Genomic DNA, 16824 nt, shown 5'->3' with positions numbered 1-16824 from the left:
TAGTAAGACTTGGAACATGGAAACATTCTTCCAGTTCCAAAACTAGCCCGGAGGGCAACGACAAATAGTAAGTTCCTACGGCTAATGCAGCAATCCGTGCTCCATTTCCCACTCGTAGGTCGACTTCACCCTTGCTTAACTTTCTACTTCTTCTTAGTCCCTGTGGATTGGAACATAAGTGTGAGCCACAACCTGTATCTAATACCCAAGAAGTTGAATTAGCAAGTATACAGTCTATAACGAAAATACCTGAAGATGGAACGACTGTTCCGTTCTTCTGATCTTCCTTTAGCTTCAAGCAATCTCTCTTCCAATGCCCCTTCTTCTTGCAGTAGAAGCATTCGGATTCAGAAGTGGGTTGACTGACCTTCCTCTTTGCAGATTTGGCGCCAGTTTGCTTAGTTGGGCTGGCTTTGTTGCCACCTTTCTTAGCATTCCTCTTCTTTCCAGATTTCTTGAACTTGCCCCCACGCACCATAAGCACATCCTGCTTATCACTTTTGAGCGTCTTTTCAGCGGTCTTCAGCATACCGTGAAGCTCAGTGAGCGTTTTGTCCAGACTATTCATACTGTAGTTCAGTTTGAACTGATCATACCCGCTATGAAGAGAATGGAGGATGGTGTCTATAGCCATTTCCTGAGAAAATTGCTGATCCAGCCGACTCATATTCTCAATGAGTCCAATCATTTTGAGAACATGTGGACTTACGGGCTCGCCTTTCTTAAGCTTGGTCTCAAGAATTTGCCTATGAGTCTCGAATCTTTCGACTCGAGCCAGATCTTGGAACATGTTCTTCAACTCACTGATGATTGTGAAAGCATCTGAGTTGATGAACGTTTTCTGCAGATCCGCACTCATGGTGGCGAGCATTAGACATTTCACATCCTTGTTGGCATCAATCCAATGATTGAGGGCTGCCTGAGTGATCCCGTCGCCTGGAGCTTCGGGCATCGCCTCATCTAGGACATACTCCTTTTCTTCCTGCATAAGAACTATTTGCAAGTTCCTTTGCCAGTCAAGGAAGTTTTTCCCGTTCAACTTCTCCTTTTCGAGAATTGATCGAATGTTGAATGAATTGTTGTTTGCCATATTAAAAACTACAATTGAAAAGAATAAACAAATAAATAACCATTCACAGTTTCTCTTAATAAACTTAAATTCTAGCATTCATGCATAATTCAATGTTTATTAAGCATTTTATTCAAGTTATGTGTTCCGGCAGGTGTGAATAAAATGATTCCAAGATCCTAAAATCATTGAAGAACTAAGCACAGTTTGTCGACTTAATCCTAGAACATCTTAGGTAAGCAAAAGCCTTTTGCTAATAGTCTAGAAACTATTCTTGGTTGATAGGTACGTCTAAGAACTTATTAGGTAAACCTATCGAATTTGCCACGACATAAAAGGACTCCTTACTTATATCGTTGAGTTTCACCAAAACTAACATGTACTCACAATTATTTGTGTACCTTGCCCCTTTAGGACCAATAAGTAACACCTCGCTGAGCGAAAACTATTACTAGATTGATGTAAAGGATATCCAAGCAAGTGTATATTTTGGCATGGCACCTTTTAACTCAATTTTTAAGTTTGGAACTTAAGGCTCTTACTATGTTGGTTAGATTTTAAGTGAACTAAAATCCTTAATCATGCAACATAATCAAGCTTTTGATCTCATGCATTTTAAGACATATTTAAAGCAATAAATAACTTAAAACATGCATAAGATATTTGTGATCTAGTATGGCCCGACTTCATCTTGAAGCTTTGACTTCAAAGTCCGTCTTGAAAATCTCCGTGGGAGGCACCATTTTCTTCAAATAGGATAAGTTATAACTAATTACAACTATTTGATGGTACGCAGACCATATTTGAATTGAAAAACAACTTTGGTACTTTAGACCAATTACATTCAAATTAATGGTACGCAGACCATATTTTCTATCCTATTTGGGCCATACTAGTCACTTCATAACCTGCAAAACAGTACATATACAATATATACCATTCACCCATTCATTATCATGAATGGCCCACATAGCTGGTTAGTTAAACACATTATGCATCACGTAAACATTTGCAGCAATTAATCAAGGGCACCAATAATCTACCAATTATTCAGTCCTTATTAATTCTAATCGAGTTGTTTTAACCTTAAGGATTTGTAGACCTAATCAAGAGTTTATGACTAAAAGCACTCCCACTCAAACCAATAAATTCATATGCTTTACTAATTTTAAACATAAAATTGTATTTCTAGTCTAACCGGAAACATACAAATTTAATTAAAATTTAAAGCTCATATAAATTTATAATTGAATCCAAAAATTTAATTTTAATTTCAGTCACATTTAAATTAATTTATGATTTTAATTTTAGTAAAATAACTAGAATAAATGCCATTTATTATAATTATAATATTCAAAATTAAAATCCAAGAAATTAATTCAAATTATTAATTTTAAAATCAATTAAAATTACGTGAACTGAAATTTTCAAATTAAACATTCAAAACGATCTAATCGTAACGCAAACACCCTACGCGTTGCACGCCCATGGGCTGTACGCACACAGCCATTGCTGGCCATGTGCGCGCAGCCCATGCGCTCGTTGCATAGTTGCTGCTGTCCCATACGCAAGCCTCCGCACAGCGCCCACCGCACGCGAGCTATCGCTCGCAGCGCGCGCGTTACCGCGCTCGCTGGTGCGCGAGATCGCTCGCTGGTGCGCGCGAGCCATCGCTCGCTGGGGCGCTGCATCGCTCGCTGGCGCGCGAGATCGCGCGCTGGCGCGCGAGATCGCTCGCTGGTGCGCGCGAGCCATCGCTCGCTGGGGCGCTGCATCGCTCGCTGGCGCGCGAGATCGCGCGCTGGTGCGCGCGAGTGATGCTGGGCGCAGCGCTCGTGGCACGCGAGCTTGCGCTCGCTGCGCACGAGGCTGCGCGCTGTTGTGCGAGGCAGCGCGCGCTGTGGCGCAGCTCGCTTGCTGCCCACACGCGACTGCCTTGGCTCGCCCCTCGCCCATGCCCATACGTTCATTGCTCGTGGCACACGACACAAGGCAGGGCTGCTGCCTTGTGCTCGTGCACTACGGCCTTGCTCATTGCATTCGTGCCGCACGGGCGACGAGCTCCCTTGCTCGTCGTCGCATGCCCGCATTATACAACACCCCTTAAGGGTAACACGAAGCGTCCATTGCTTCGTGCGTGCAAGTTATTTGAACGAATCGCATAAAATTTTAAAATTTATATTTAAAATTAATGACAAATTAATAAATAATATTAATTTCATAATTTTAGGGCGAAAAATCGAAAATTTATTATCCAATTGATTTCCGATTGATATGGATTCAAGTCTAGGTCATAAAAATTTAAAATTTATCGTAAATTTACAATTTTTTATGGTGGTTTTTAATCATAGGTTTCTAATTAAATTACAATTAATTATGAAAATCAAATTAATTCTAAATTATTCTAATTTTCAACAAATTAATCATAATTACAAATTAGATTGCATAATTAACAAGACTAGGCATTCAAACTTGTTAAACATATGCAATAGGTCAATCAAAAATTCAAGATTTATCAACAAGAATCGCAAATATTTAATTTAACATCTTAAATTTACGAAATTTTGCATTCGAAAAACTAAAACCTTCGAAAAGTCATAGTTAGGCTTCGAATTTGAGAATTCTGGGTTCGGCAGAAAAAAACTATTTTTGTCAAAATTTTAGAATGCCTTTTACATGCGGAATTGACACAAAAATCACTCAATTCGGATGAGTAATGAAGAAACTGCCGAAAAACTGCGTACGTATAATTAAATAAACGCAATTTGCAACTAATTAACAATTACGAAAATTAATCACCCCTTTTAATTCTTGCAAATTTGTAATATTTAACCATGTTCATGCAATTTAGATTATGAAAATAATAAGGGGCTCGTGATACCACTGTTAGGTTATGATACATATGACATTACATAGATCATGCGGAAACAACCATTAACCCAGGAAACATATTATTTACACATAATCATTTAGCATAGTTTAGATGCATACTCTTTGTTGCGTGCCTTCCCTAGCTGCGCCCGAACCGAACAAGAACAAGTCTTTTAGGACTCCAAGTGTCGTCCCTCCGTAGAAAGTCCACAGCACGTCCGGATCCGCCTTAAGATTGACCAACTAGAATCGCCCTTAAGGTACTCAGAAAATTCGGCACTTTTGGGGCAAGATGGGTGTTTGAATTTTCTCTCAAAAAACTCACTTTTGAATACTTTGAAACTTGTGTATAAATTATGACCCCTAGGCCTTTATTTATAGAGTTATGGAAAAGGAATCGTAATCCTAGTAGGATGCGAATTAATTGGAATTAGAATTCTACATGAATTCTACTTAATCAATTTATCCAATAGGAATAGACATTTAATCATACACTGACTCTTGCAGATTCAGGAATCTCGCATGAGCTCAAACTCACACACACACGGCAGCCACAAGGGCTGCCCACGCATGCGAGCAGCAGCCCACGCAGCGCGGCCCACGCATGCGTGGCCTTGTGCGCGCTGGGCTGTGGCGTGCGTGCTTGCTGGGCGATGGCCTGGCTTCGTGCTGGGCCTTCGTCCGGCAGGCCTCGTCCGATGCTAATTCGTACGATACGCTTCCGATTAAAATTCCATTTCCGGAATCTATTTCCGATACGAACAATATTCAATATTTCCGATTCCGGAATTAATTTCCGTTTCGAACAAATATTTAATATTTCCGTTTCCGGAATTATTTTCCGATTCCGGTAATATTTCCGATTCTGACAATATTTCCGTTTCCGGCAATATTTCCGATTCTGGTAATATTTCCATTTCCAATAATATTTTCCGATACGTACCATGTTTCCGTTTCCGGCAACATCTACGACTTGGATAATATTCATATTTCCGATACGATCCATATTTCCGTTTCCGGCAATATCATCGTTTCCGGAGTATTCATTTCTTGCCTGTGACGATCTTAGCTCCCACTGAAACCAAGATCCGTCGGTTCCGAATATTCATAGATGGAGTATTTAATGCCATTAAATACTTGATCCGTTTACGTACTATTTGTGTGACCCTACGGGTTCAGTCAAGAGTAAGCTGTGGATTAATATCATTAATTCCACTTGAACTGAAGCGGCCTCTAGCTAGGCATTCAGCTCACTTGATCTCACTGAATTATTAACTTGTTAATTAATACTGAACCGCATTTATTAGACTTAACATAGAATGCATACTTGGACCAAGGGCATTATTTCCTTCACGACGCAACTACAAAAATGTCGCAACAAGGTTAGTCAGTGAACTTTATCTAAATGATGAAACTGTATTCATTAAAATTCAGTGTCCCATTATTCATTTCTAGTTGTACAGGAATGTTTTTTATATGACCATACGCTTTTCATGTTTACAGCAACCAGCGGTCATTTGCCGTGTTGATGCATTTTCGAAGTTGATCAAAAGGTTTGATGCTTCTAGAATTGAAGTTGTTAAACAAATGGGTTTTGGTGGGATGCTAATGTTGAAGTTGACCCAACTCTCGCGACAGTTCTGCTATTGGTTAATGACTAGGGTGGATGGAGTTGCCCAGACCTTGGTTGCAAGTGATGGCAGAGTCTTACCGTTGTCTCCAACACAATGGAAATGCATATTTGATCTCCCAATGGGAGGTAAGACGGTTCCCTTCGACGTGGTTGATAGTCCGGCGTTGGTTGTTAAGGCTGCGAAGGTGTCTCGGAAATTCACAATGGTGAATGGGGAGGGAAAGGAAATGGTTTCTTTACGTTCAGTCATCGATGCGTTAGTCGAAGAGGATGAAGATGGCAACGTCACCCAGCTAGAAACCGAATCGGGCCGTAGCGAATTCCGTACTGCTTTCTTGATGGCGCTCTTGGGTCTGGTCATATGTCCTTCGACTGATGGATCATATATGTCTAAGCCCTTGATGCAAGCGTGTACTGTGGCAGACATGTCAATTGAATATGATTGGTGTACGTTTGCCCATGAGTGGCTTATGACTAAGTCTTCTGAGTTTGCTGAGAAGTTTGACAAAGCTGGGTTCGTGGCGGGATGTGGTGGTTGTACTCTGTTCCTCTTGGTACTTTTCCAAACCTTTTTTCCCCATAGTGAATGTTACTTTTCGTATTATTTAAATAATTTTTTATTAAACATTTGGTGAACAGATATTCTACCTAGATCATTTGAACAGGCCTCCTCTGTCGTGGAACGAGTTTCCAAGGATAGGAGTTTGGACAACTGAGCATGTCTTCCTGGCTAGGGATTTGGACAAGAAGGAAACTGACGACTACGGAAAGCTATCAGTAAGTTGATCCTTTTACAATGAATCACAACACAACATTAAAATCATGTGTAGCAAACTTATTCTGGTTATTGGTTATTATTTATGGAAATGTTTAATGTTTATTGTGGCAGTCACTGGACATTGCATATGGGGAACCACATCCCCGACTCGCCAGAGACAAAATTACACCCATCTCGCAGGAAGATGAGGATTGCGAGGATACAAGGCTAGTAAATAATGTATGTAATTCATCTACGCATTTATATTTTTACATTGTATAAATCGTTCGAGTATACACACTAAAATTTGGTCATCTTCCATACATGGTACAGATTATGAAGTTGATCACACCTTACCTAGAGAGGCTGGAGGAGAAGATTGATAAGTTGCAAACGGCACGGGACAACACAAGACCCTTTGGCTTTCCCATACATGACCAGTTCCATATCCATTCTCCGGCTCATCATTTTGCTGACAATATACAAGATCTTGATATTGGTTTGAATCAACCATTCACGTCTCTTGAGCAAATGGGAAGTCCAAGGATAATCAATCCAACCTCACAAAGAACCCAAACAGAGCAACAAGAGATCAACAAGAAGATGGCCGCTGTCGACGATTTGTTGCACATTGACAATCACCATCAAGTATCAGTTACTGATGTCATTGGCAAAGTTGCAAATGAATCTCTTCAATCCGTATTAGCACAACGTAATGAAGAGTGTCATGCCAATAACGAGAATGATCCTGTGAACAATAAGGAGTTGAATCAGGACGACCCATTGACTAGTAAGGAGTTGAATGAGGATGCGCGTGACAATGATGAGGAGTTGAATGAGGATGCGCGTGACAATGATGAGGAGTTGAATGAGGATGCGCGTGACAATGAAGAGGCCGCTGCTGGAGGAGGACCAAGGAGGAGGAGGAGTTTAGGACACCGAACTCATATTCCATCTGCAGCAGTATTTTCGGGAGATTTCGTGTCTGGTACAAACCAAAGGGTCACAGGTCCGGTTAATGACATCACTGCGTTCGTTAAGAGATGGAAAGATTTGAGAGACGAGGCTAAGTAAGTTAATCAACTTATAAGAATATGATCCCATTTAATACCTTAACTAAAGCAGTTCTGTTTTGCAGTCCAGGACAAGTCATGATTACCTGCGATGGCAGGAGTGCAACCCAAAGAGACTGCTATGGGGTCTTGCATACAAGAGCGAGGGTCAGTGCTGACTATGTAAGGATGGCTTCGGAGATGTATATGAAAAAGTGGGCAATGGATTACGAAGGCAAGAGTCGGAGAATTATGCTTGACCCAACATTTGCGGTAATTACGCCTTGAATTGAATTATTACGCCTTAGATCACATTTTTTATTATTTAAATCACACTTTTAAGTTTGAATTCTTAAATCACATTTTTAATTATTAAAATCACATTTTTAAGTTTTAGGTGTTTAGGGTTTACACCAGAATATATTTATTGAACATCATTTTATATTACAGATGAGGGTAATTACGAATAAGGATCCTTTTGAACATCTGGCAAAGAAGCACGGCCAACCGCTTCGTGACATAACTGCATCCCAAATTTGTGTGGTATTTTTCCTAGTTTTAACATTCTCCTTTCACATGTTCTCTGAATAAACAAATAACTAATAATTCCTGTGGTAATATGATGGAATCAGATTTTTGTTCCTGTATTGGACGATGACCATTGGTGGTGTGCTGCATTTGAGTTGAAGGAGAAGACCATATGGTTCATGGATACTATGTACCCCAACCCCGAAGAGAAGCATAAGTCTATTCTGAAAAATATGGTATGTTTTGCTTCCAAAGTTTTTACGCCGATTGTCATTTACAAACTACAATTTCTGGGGTTGATGTGAATGCTTTACATCACAGATCCCGGCCATCGACACGATGTTAAATGTCCATGACCCCCAGTGGGAACTAGGCACAATGGGTAGTTGGGGAAGACAACTAGTCGAGCTTATGAACAACACCGACAAGTATGTGAACCAGAGGATTTAAATCATTCTATGTGTCATTTCAATTTTATTCCCCCGTTTAATCACAACTAGTTTTCTTGCAGTCATAGCTGCGGCGTACTAATGTTGGGATGGATAAAGTCATCGGCCGCTCGTATCGTATCAAGATATGGAATGGTAAGTGGCTTTGTATTTAGCCCTCATATATATATGGTAGCCTACAAACTATTGCTCCTTATTACCATTCATTCATCGTTGTAGGAAAATATTGTTGTGGCACGAAAAGCGCTACTAATGGAAGACTTTCTCTCGGAATTTAATGAAGCAAAGGATGAAGCATTGTCAGCAATCACCTGTACTTGAAAGGCATCTGATGATTCTCGTAGTAATATTATGTAACTCTTGGAAACTGTTTATTAGCCGGATTATCTAATGTTTAAGATTTGTGTCGGATTTTTTGGTGGTAATGTTTACTGCTGCTTTTGGATAATTCACTTCATTTGGGATAGTTTACTGCTATGCGGATAATTTATATCTAAGGGTCTTGTTAGTTGATTTTGGATTATTATCGTTTACTTAACTCTTTTCTTTATAAGTGTTTTATTATTTGCCTATTATGTAAGTGGTGGTACCAAATAAGAAGTGTACGAAGTTTGGCAACTTTAAAATCTTATTATCACCACCAAAAGTGTAGCAAATATAATGGGTTGGGTCAAATGAAAATGTAAGTTGACTTGAAGTCGAAGTTCTTGGTACATCTAATGTACCAAATTCGATGTTCTGGCTACATTTAATGTACCAAATCGAAGTTCTGTTACGACATGAAAACGTACCAAAGTCAAAGTTCTGGTTAAATGCATTGTACCAAACTTGAATTTAAGACTACATGAACTGTACCAAAGCCAAGTTGGCAAATGTCATACTCATACCAAAGTTGACAAATGACATATACCAAAGTTGACAAATGTCGTATACCAAAGTTGACCTGCATTTCACTACCTGTGTGCATTTCACTACTTGTGTTCATTTATCTGATTGATTTCATACATAACTACAAATCAGGGATCTTAATTGGCGCATAAATATCTTATTTCTACCTGGATTCCTTTAAAACAAAAGACCCCTTAGTTCACAGTAGAAATATAAACATATAACATCAAATGTTTGGTCATAAACTAACTTCCACACAAACTTCCAAACTAACTTCCAAACTAAGTACCAGAATTCAAATGCAACAGAGTTGCCGAAATACATCCAAAATACATCCAAAAACTTAAGTTCAAGCACGTAAACACGGTCTACACACGGACTTGCCTCCCAGAAATAAGGTCGTACACCTCAGGTCTCCTCACATTCAACTCGCACAAGATGTCATCAACAGCAAGTGATACCCTTGCATCCTCTATTGCACCCTGATGATGATAGCAAATAAATATGATAGCATTACTACAGGACTATTGTTTTCAAGAACACACACAACTAAACACATGGAACTAAATGAACGTACCGGTTGGAATGTGGGAGAAATTTTGTTGCGTTGGACTATGTCCTTTATCCATGCTAGCATTACAACACAACTTGACACACTGCATTACAGTGATCAAACCATATAATCCTTATATAAACAAACCAACTTATATTTACGCGAAGCGATTGCGTTGGGTTACTTACTCATCGCTTGGTGGGACAGAAACAAGGTCAACCCCCCATCCACTCAGTCCATCCTTTACCCATGACTCGTCTTTAGAGTAAAACAGGGTGTCCAAGTACTTCAACTACAAGAATAACAAGTCAATCATATGTATGAAATGTATGCGATAATTATTAAATGTTTTTAGATACAATCATTACCATGTGGCTAATCAGACGACCGTGCTCAGACAAAGGCTCGTCTGATGTAGGATCAAGGACCCAAATCCGCTTATCCTTCATGGATAATGCAACACAATACCAACGTGTGTGCGGTGGAAGTGTGAAGTACATGTGCAACACGGGTACTACAACCTGGCATGAATTGCAAAATAGATACGATAAGTTAAATGGTAAATTAAAAATTTACATATAATTATCACAAATGTATTTAATTTAGAATGTGATGTTATCTCACATACCACAAACATTTCCCGAATGACGAGGTTTTCAAAGGGGGCACCGAATGGGGCTACAAGAGACTGAGGGGGTTCGTTTGTTTGTACCTTAACCTGCCACAATTAGAAGGTGTACTAATTACCTCAAGATACGTTTACAAAAAAATTATCAGATCATGATAACATAGATGAGAAATACGTCTGAAAACTAACCCCGAAACCAGGTTCAAGCATTACACTTCGTCCTCTACCGGCACCCAATTCTGCCTTCCACCTGCTAGTATACATCTTACTAGCCACTTTGACGTATTCTATCCCCGCATACTCATCCATTGCTATCATTTGATACATCTGATATTTGCTTAGACATAAACCATCGAACTCAATCAACTCTGGTCCTTCATCCCTGCATATATTGATCAATTGAAGGATAATCAACTGTCGTATTCCAAGTTAAAACTTGTAAACATTAACAAAATACAAATACATTAATAATCATAATTTACTAAAAAGTTTGACATTTACTTGCTATTTCCCTGGCACTCCTTGATGAAAGCAACCAATTCCTTCTCCATATCAGTACGACTCTTCCGGGAGCTCCTAAGAGGTGAAACTCCCTTTAAAATTTCAGTGGTGATTACCTGTGCAATTTGGATATGTATATAACCCAACATTAAAATTATCTAAGATAAGTATATCTTGGATTGTTCATTCACAGTAGTGTAAGAAAATGTACCGGCTTCTGAGCAGGAGATTGTACTTCAGTCTGTAGCGTGGTCATAGATTTCGTAGGGACAGAACAATCAGAGGAAGAGGGAGCCATAAATCCAAGAACATCTGAGGTAACCGTAGAAGAAGGACCAGGGGTTATAGGATCACTCACCAAAACTGGAGAGACTGAAGTGGAAGGAGGAGGGAACCCAAAGCCTCGGGTGCCAAAACCCCGAGCTGAACCAAAGGCCGGTGCAAAACCCACCGGCGACGGAACTCCAAACTGCTGTGCAGTGGCCGTAGGAATTGTGGTCGGCCTCATTGTCTGCGTACCTCCGAGAGCAGGGCAAACAGCCACACCACCCACACTACCACCACTTGTACCTCCACTTTGAGTGTCCTTCAACCCACTATCTTGTTCCCTCACCCCTACTATTCTTGACAAATCAAGTTTCATACTTCTTAAAACCTCTCCTTGGTTGTGCATTTGCTCCTCGATTCTCTCAAATTGGCTTGTTAAAACATTCAGAACCTATATACAAATTTTATTCCAAGCACACAATCAGAATATCTAGTGCGCGCGCGGGACAGAAGCCATAAACTTATAAACTAATCAACTAATAATCTAATTAAACCAAATTGGATTAGAAACAATAGATTAAACCTCTTTTGCAATGTAGGAACCCCGCATATCTCTTGGCAATCGAGGATGGTGTCTCTCGCCGTAAGCAACATCAACAGACTGTTTGTGGAACATCAAAATAAAACATCAGTCCATATATGAATGAATCATTATACTGCTGAATCACTACTAACACAACAGAAATTTTTGGTATTCCATCTCACCTGAGTTCTTCCATAGTCACCTCCAGCTTTCTTGTCTGCCTCTATCAGGGCATCCACATCAGATTGGGACCACACAGCCACCCTCGACATAACACACCATTGCCTAGGAACAACATTCAGGTGGTCCAGGTAGAACACCTACAACATTAACCAACTTGCTTCAGAATCAAATAAGAGCTTTGCAAAATTATACACAATAAATAAAAATATTTTCAGTTATACCAACCGTCAAAAATAGGCTGCAGCCCCCCAATCCAGAAACAACTCCATGCTGATCAAACTGATGTGCAAACATTTTGCACCATATCTTTAGCCACTCTAAACAGAACGTGCACCAATCATATGAATTTGACTCCGGTGCTACCGATGCGGCAGGTAACAACCTTCCCGCCAAGGTAAACCCGTCTGTGCTTGGGCACAACACCAGCTCCAGTATAACAATCATAAAGGATATTCTAAATTCAAATTCCTCCTCTCTTGTTACAATTGGGACAATAGTAGCCACCGCCTTACCCTGTCCATCCCTCATCCCAACTGCAAATTCCCAAGCTTTCTGAACAGAAACCCCACCACTATCCCCATACATCTGAACAATATGGTCTGCTATATTCCTATGGCGTGTGTCTAGGTTTCCATTAAGAGATGGTACAGGCTGAGTACCCATAGGCAGCCCCAAAACACAGTTAAATTGGATGGGATCCAGGCTGAATTCCATATCGCCCCCACCATAAAACACCCCATTAGCACCATCTACCCTGGTCACTAACCAGTAGGCAAATTCCGGGGACAGGTTGAAGGAAATAATGCCCTTGGTCCAAGTATGCATTCTATGTTAAGTCTAATAAATGCGGTTCAGTATTAATTAACAAGTTAATAATTCAGTGAGATCAAGTGAGCTGAATGCCTAGCTAGAGGCCGCTTCAGTTCAAGTGGAATTAATGATATTAATCCACAGCTTACTCTTGACTGAACCCGTAGGGTCACACAAATAGTACGTAAACGGATCAAGTATTTAATGGCATTAAATACTCCATCTATGAATATTCGGAACCGACGGATCTTGGTTTCAGTGGGAGCTAAGATCGTCACAGGCAAGAAATGAATACTCCGGAAACGATGATATTGCCGGAAACGGAAATATGGATCGTATCGGAAATATGAATATTATCCAAGTCGTAGATGTTGCCGGAAACGGAAACATGGTACGTATCGGAAAATATTATTGGAAATGGAAATATTACCAGAATCGGAAATATTGCCGGAAACGGAAATATTGTCAGAATCGGAAATATTACCGGAATCGGAAAATAATTCCGGAAACGGAAATATTAAATATTTGTTCGAAACGGAAATTAATTCCGGAATCGGAAATATTAAATATTGTTCGTATCGGAAATAGATTCCGGAAATGGAAATTTAATCGGAAGCGTATCGTACGAATTAGCATCGGACGAGGCCTGCCGGACGAAGGCCCAGCACGAAGCCGGGCCATCGCCCAGCAAGCACGCACGCCACAAGCCCAGCGCGCACCAAGGCCACGGATGCGTGGGCCGCGCTGCGTGGGCTGCTGCTCGCATGCGCATGGGCAGCCCTTGTGGCTGCCGTGTGTGTGTGAGTTTGTGCTCATGCGTGATTCCTAAATCTACAAGAGTCAGTGTATGATTAAATTTCTATTCCTAATTGGATAAATTAATTAAATAGAATTCATGTAGGATTCTAATTTCAATTAATTCGTATCCTACTAGGATTACGATTCCTTTTCCATAACTCTATAAATAAAGGCCTAGGGGTCATTATTTATACAACAAGTTTTAAGTATTCAAAACTAAGATTTTTAAGCAGAAAAATCAGCCAATATTCTTGCCTACCTAACCGAAAATATTAGAACCTTAAGGGCGATTCTAGTTGGTCAATCTTAAGGCGGATCCGGACGTGCTGTGGACTATCTACGGAGGGACGACATTTGGAGTCCTAAAGACTTGTTCTTGTTCGGTTCGGGCGCAGCTAGGGAAGGCACGCAACAAAGAGTATGCATCTAAACTATGCTAAATGATTATGTGTAAATAATATGTTTCCTGGCTTTATGGTTTTTCCGCATGATTTATGAACTGTCATATGAATCATAACCTAACAGTGGTATCACGAGCCCCTTATTATTTTCATAATCTAAATTGCATGAACATGGTTAAATATTACAAATTTGCAAGAATTAAAAGGGGTGATTAATTTTCGTAATTGTTAATTAATTGCAAATTGCGTTTATTTAATTATACGTACGCAGTTTTTCGGCAGTTTCTTCGTTACTCATCCAAATCGAGTGATTTTTGTGTCAATTCCGCATGTAAAAGGCATTCTAAAATTTTGACAAAAATAGTATTTTTCTGCCGAACCCAGAATTCTCAAATTCGAAGCCTAACTATGACTTTTCGAAGGTTTTAGTTTTTCGAATGCAAAATTTCGTAAATTTAAGATGTTAAATTAAATATTTGCGATTCTTGTTGATAAATCTTGAATTTTTGATTGACCTACTGCATATGTTTAACAAGTTTGAATGCCTAGTCTTGTTAATTATGCAATCTAATTTGTAATTATGATTAATTTGTTGAAAATTAGAATAATTTAGAATTAATTTGATTTTCATAATTAATTGTAATTTAATTAGAAACCTATGATTAAAAACCACCATAAAAATTGTAAATTTACGATAAATTTTAAATTTTTATGACCTAGACTTGAATCCATAACAATCGGAAATCAATTGGATAATAAATTTTCGATTTTTTCGCCCTAAAATTATGAAATTAATAATATTTATTAATTTGTCATTAATTTTAAATATAAATTTTAAATTTTTATGCGATTCGTTCATATAACTTGCACGCACGAAGCAATGGACGCTTCGTGTTACCCTTAAGGGGTGTTGTATAATGCGGGCATGCGACGACGAGCAAGGGAGCTCGTCGCCCGTGCGACACGAATGCAATGAGCAAGGGCGTAGTGCACGAGCACAAGGCAGCAGCCCTGCCTTGTGTCGTGTGCCACGAGCAATGAACGAATGGGCATGGGCGAAGGGCGAGCCAAGGCAGTCGCGTGTGGGCAGCAAGCGAGCTGCGCCACAGCGCGCGCTGCCTCGCACAAAGAGCGCGCAGCCTCGCGCGCAGCGAGCGCAAGCTCGCGTGCCACGAGCGCTGCGCCCAGCATTACTCGCGCGCACAGCGCGCGATGTCGCCCGCCCAGCGAGCGATGTCGCGCCCCAGCGAGCGATGGCTCGCGCCAGCGAGCGATGGCTCGCGCGCGCAGCGAGCGATGGCTCGCGCGCACAGCGCGCGATGTCGCGCGCCCAGCGAGCGATGGCTCGCGCGCACAGCGCGCGATGTCGCGCGCCCAGCGAGCGATGTTGCGCGCGCGCACTGCGAGCGATAGCTCGCGTGCGATGAGCGCTGGCGCGCGCAGCGAGCACAATGTGTGCGGAGGCTTGCGATAGGGAAGCAGCAGCTATGCGACGAGCGCATGGGCTGCGCGCACATGGCCAGCAATGGCTGTGTGCGTGCGGCCCATGGGCGTGCAACGCGTAGGGTGTTTGCGTTGCGATTAGATCGTTTTGAATGTTTAATTTGAAAATTTCAGTTCACGTAATTTTAATTAATTTTAAAATTAATAATTTGAATTAATTTCTTGGATTTTAATTTTGAATATTATAATTATAATAAATGGTATTTATTCTAATTATTTTACTAAAATTAAAATGATGAATTAATTTAAATGCGACTGAAATTAAATTAAATTTTTGGATTCAATTATAAATTTATATGAGCTTTAAATTTTAATTAAATTTGTATGTTTCCGGTTAGACTAGAAATACAATTTTATGTTTAAAATTAGTAAAGCATATGAATTTATTGGTTTGAGTGGGAGCGCTTTTTAGTCATAAACTCTTGATTAGGTCTACAAATCCTTAAGGTTAAAACAACTTGATTAGAATTAATAAGGACTGAATAATTGGTAGATTATTGGTGCCCTTGATTAATTGCTGCAAATGTTTACGTGATGCATAATGTGTTTTACTAACCAGCTATGTGGGCCATTCATGATAATGAATTGATGAATGGTATATATTGTATATGTACTGTTTTGCAGGTTATGGAGTGACTAGTATGGCCCAAATAGGATAGAAAATATGGTCTGCGTACCATTAATTTGAATGTAATTGGTCTAAAGTACCAAAGTTGTTTTTCAATTCAAATATGGTCTGCGTACCATCAAATAGTTGTAATTAGTTATAGCTTATCCTATTTGAAGAAAATGGTGCCTCCCACGGAGATTTTCAAGACGGACTTTGAAGTCAAAGCTTCAAGATGAAGTCGGGCCATACTAGATCACAAATATCTTATGCATGTTTTAAGTTATTTATTGTTTTAAATATGTCTTAAAATGCATGAGATCAAAAGCTTGATTATGTTGCATGATTAAGGATTTTAGTTCACTTAAAATCTAACCAACATAGTAAGAGCCTTAAGTTCCAAACTTAAAAATTGAGTTAAAAGGTGCCATGCCAAAATATACACTTGCTTGGAAATCCTTTACATCAATCTAGTAATAGTTTTCGCTCAGCGAGGTGTTACTTATTGGTCCTAAAGGGGCAAGGTACACAAATAATTGTGAGTACATGTTAGTTTTGGTGAAACTCAACGATATAAGTAAGGAGTCCTTTTATGTCGTGGCAAATTCGATAGGTTTACCTAATAAGTTCTTAGACGTACCTATCAACCAAGAATAGTTTCTAGACTATTAGCAAAAGGCTTTTGCTTACCTAAGATGTTCTAGGATTAAGTCGACAAACTGTGCTTAGTTCTTCAATGATTT

The 16824-nt window shown here is 39.9% G+C and overlaps 3 protein-coding genes across 3 annotated transcripts; 2 read left to right on the top strand and 1 right to left on the bottom strand.

The window, feature by feature from the left end:
• The first annotated feature begins 5311 nt into the window (after positions 1-5311).
• On the top strand, positions 5312-7973 carry LOC130461309 (uncharacterized). The gene is made up of 6 exons (XM_056829352.1): positions 5312-6127; positions 6213-6350; positions 6463-6570; positions 6664-7400; positions 7469-7655; positions 7833-7973. The coding sequence occupies exons 1-6, from the start codon at positions 5417-5419 to the stop codon at positions 7971-7973; spliced, it is 2022 nt and encodes a 673-aa protein (XP_056685330.1). The 5' UTR covers positions 5312-5416.
• Positions 7974-8010: 37 nt separating this feature from the next.
• Positions 8011-8578, top strand: LOC130461308 (uncharacterized). Its single transcript, XM_056829351.1, has 3 exons — positions 8011-8146; positions 8232-8338; positions 8422-8578. Exons 1-3 carry the CDS (start codon positions 8090-8092, stop codon positions 8576-8578), a joined length of 321 nt encoding a protein of 106 aa, XP_056685329.1. The 5' UTR covers positions 8011-8089.
• A 977-nt stretch (positions 8579-9555) lies between these two features.
• LOC130460868 (uncharacterized) lies at positions 9556-12736 on the bottom strand. The gene is made up of 12 exons (XM_056828557.1): positions 12188-12736; positions 11962-12099; positions 11780-11857; positions 11288-11647; positions 11141-11170; positions 10930-11045; positions 10618-10810; positions 10429-10518; positions 10169-10321; positions 9989-10092; positions 9825-9903; positions 9556-9729 (listed from the first exon to the last, which is right to left on the bottom strand). The coding sequence occupies exons 1-12, from the start codon at positions 12674-12676 to the stop codon at positions 9616-9618; spliced, it is 1944 nt and encodes a 647-aa protein (XP_056684535.1). The 5' UTR covers positions 12677-12736; the 3' UTR covers positions 9556-9615.
• Positions 12737-16824: the final 4088 nt, after the last annotated feature.

This window comes from Spinacia oleracea, chromosome 5, assembly GCF_020520425.1.
Source record: "Spinacia oleracea cultivar Varoflay chromosome 5, BTI_SOV_V1, whole genome shotgun sequence".
Lineage (NCBI taxonomy): Eukaryota > Viridiplantae > Streptophyta > Magnoliopsida > Caryophyllales > Amaranthaceae > Spinacia > Spinacia oleracea.
This window is presented reverse-complemented; position numbering and strand designations above follow the sequence as displayed.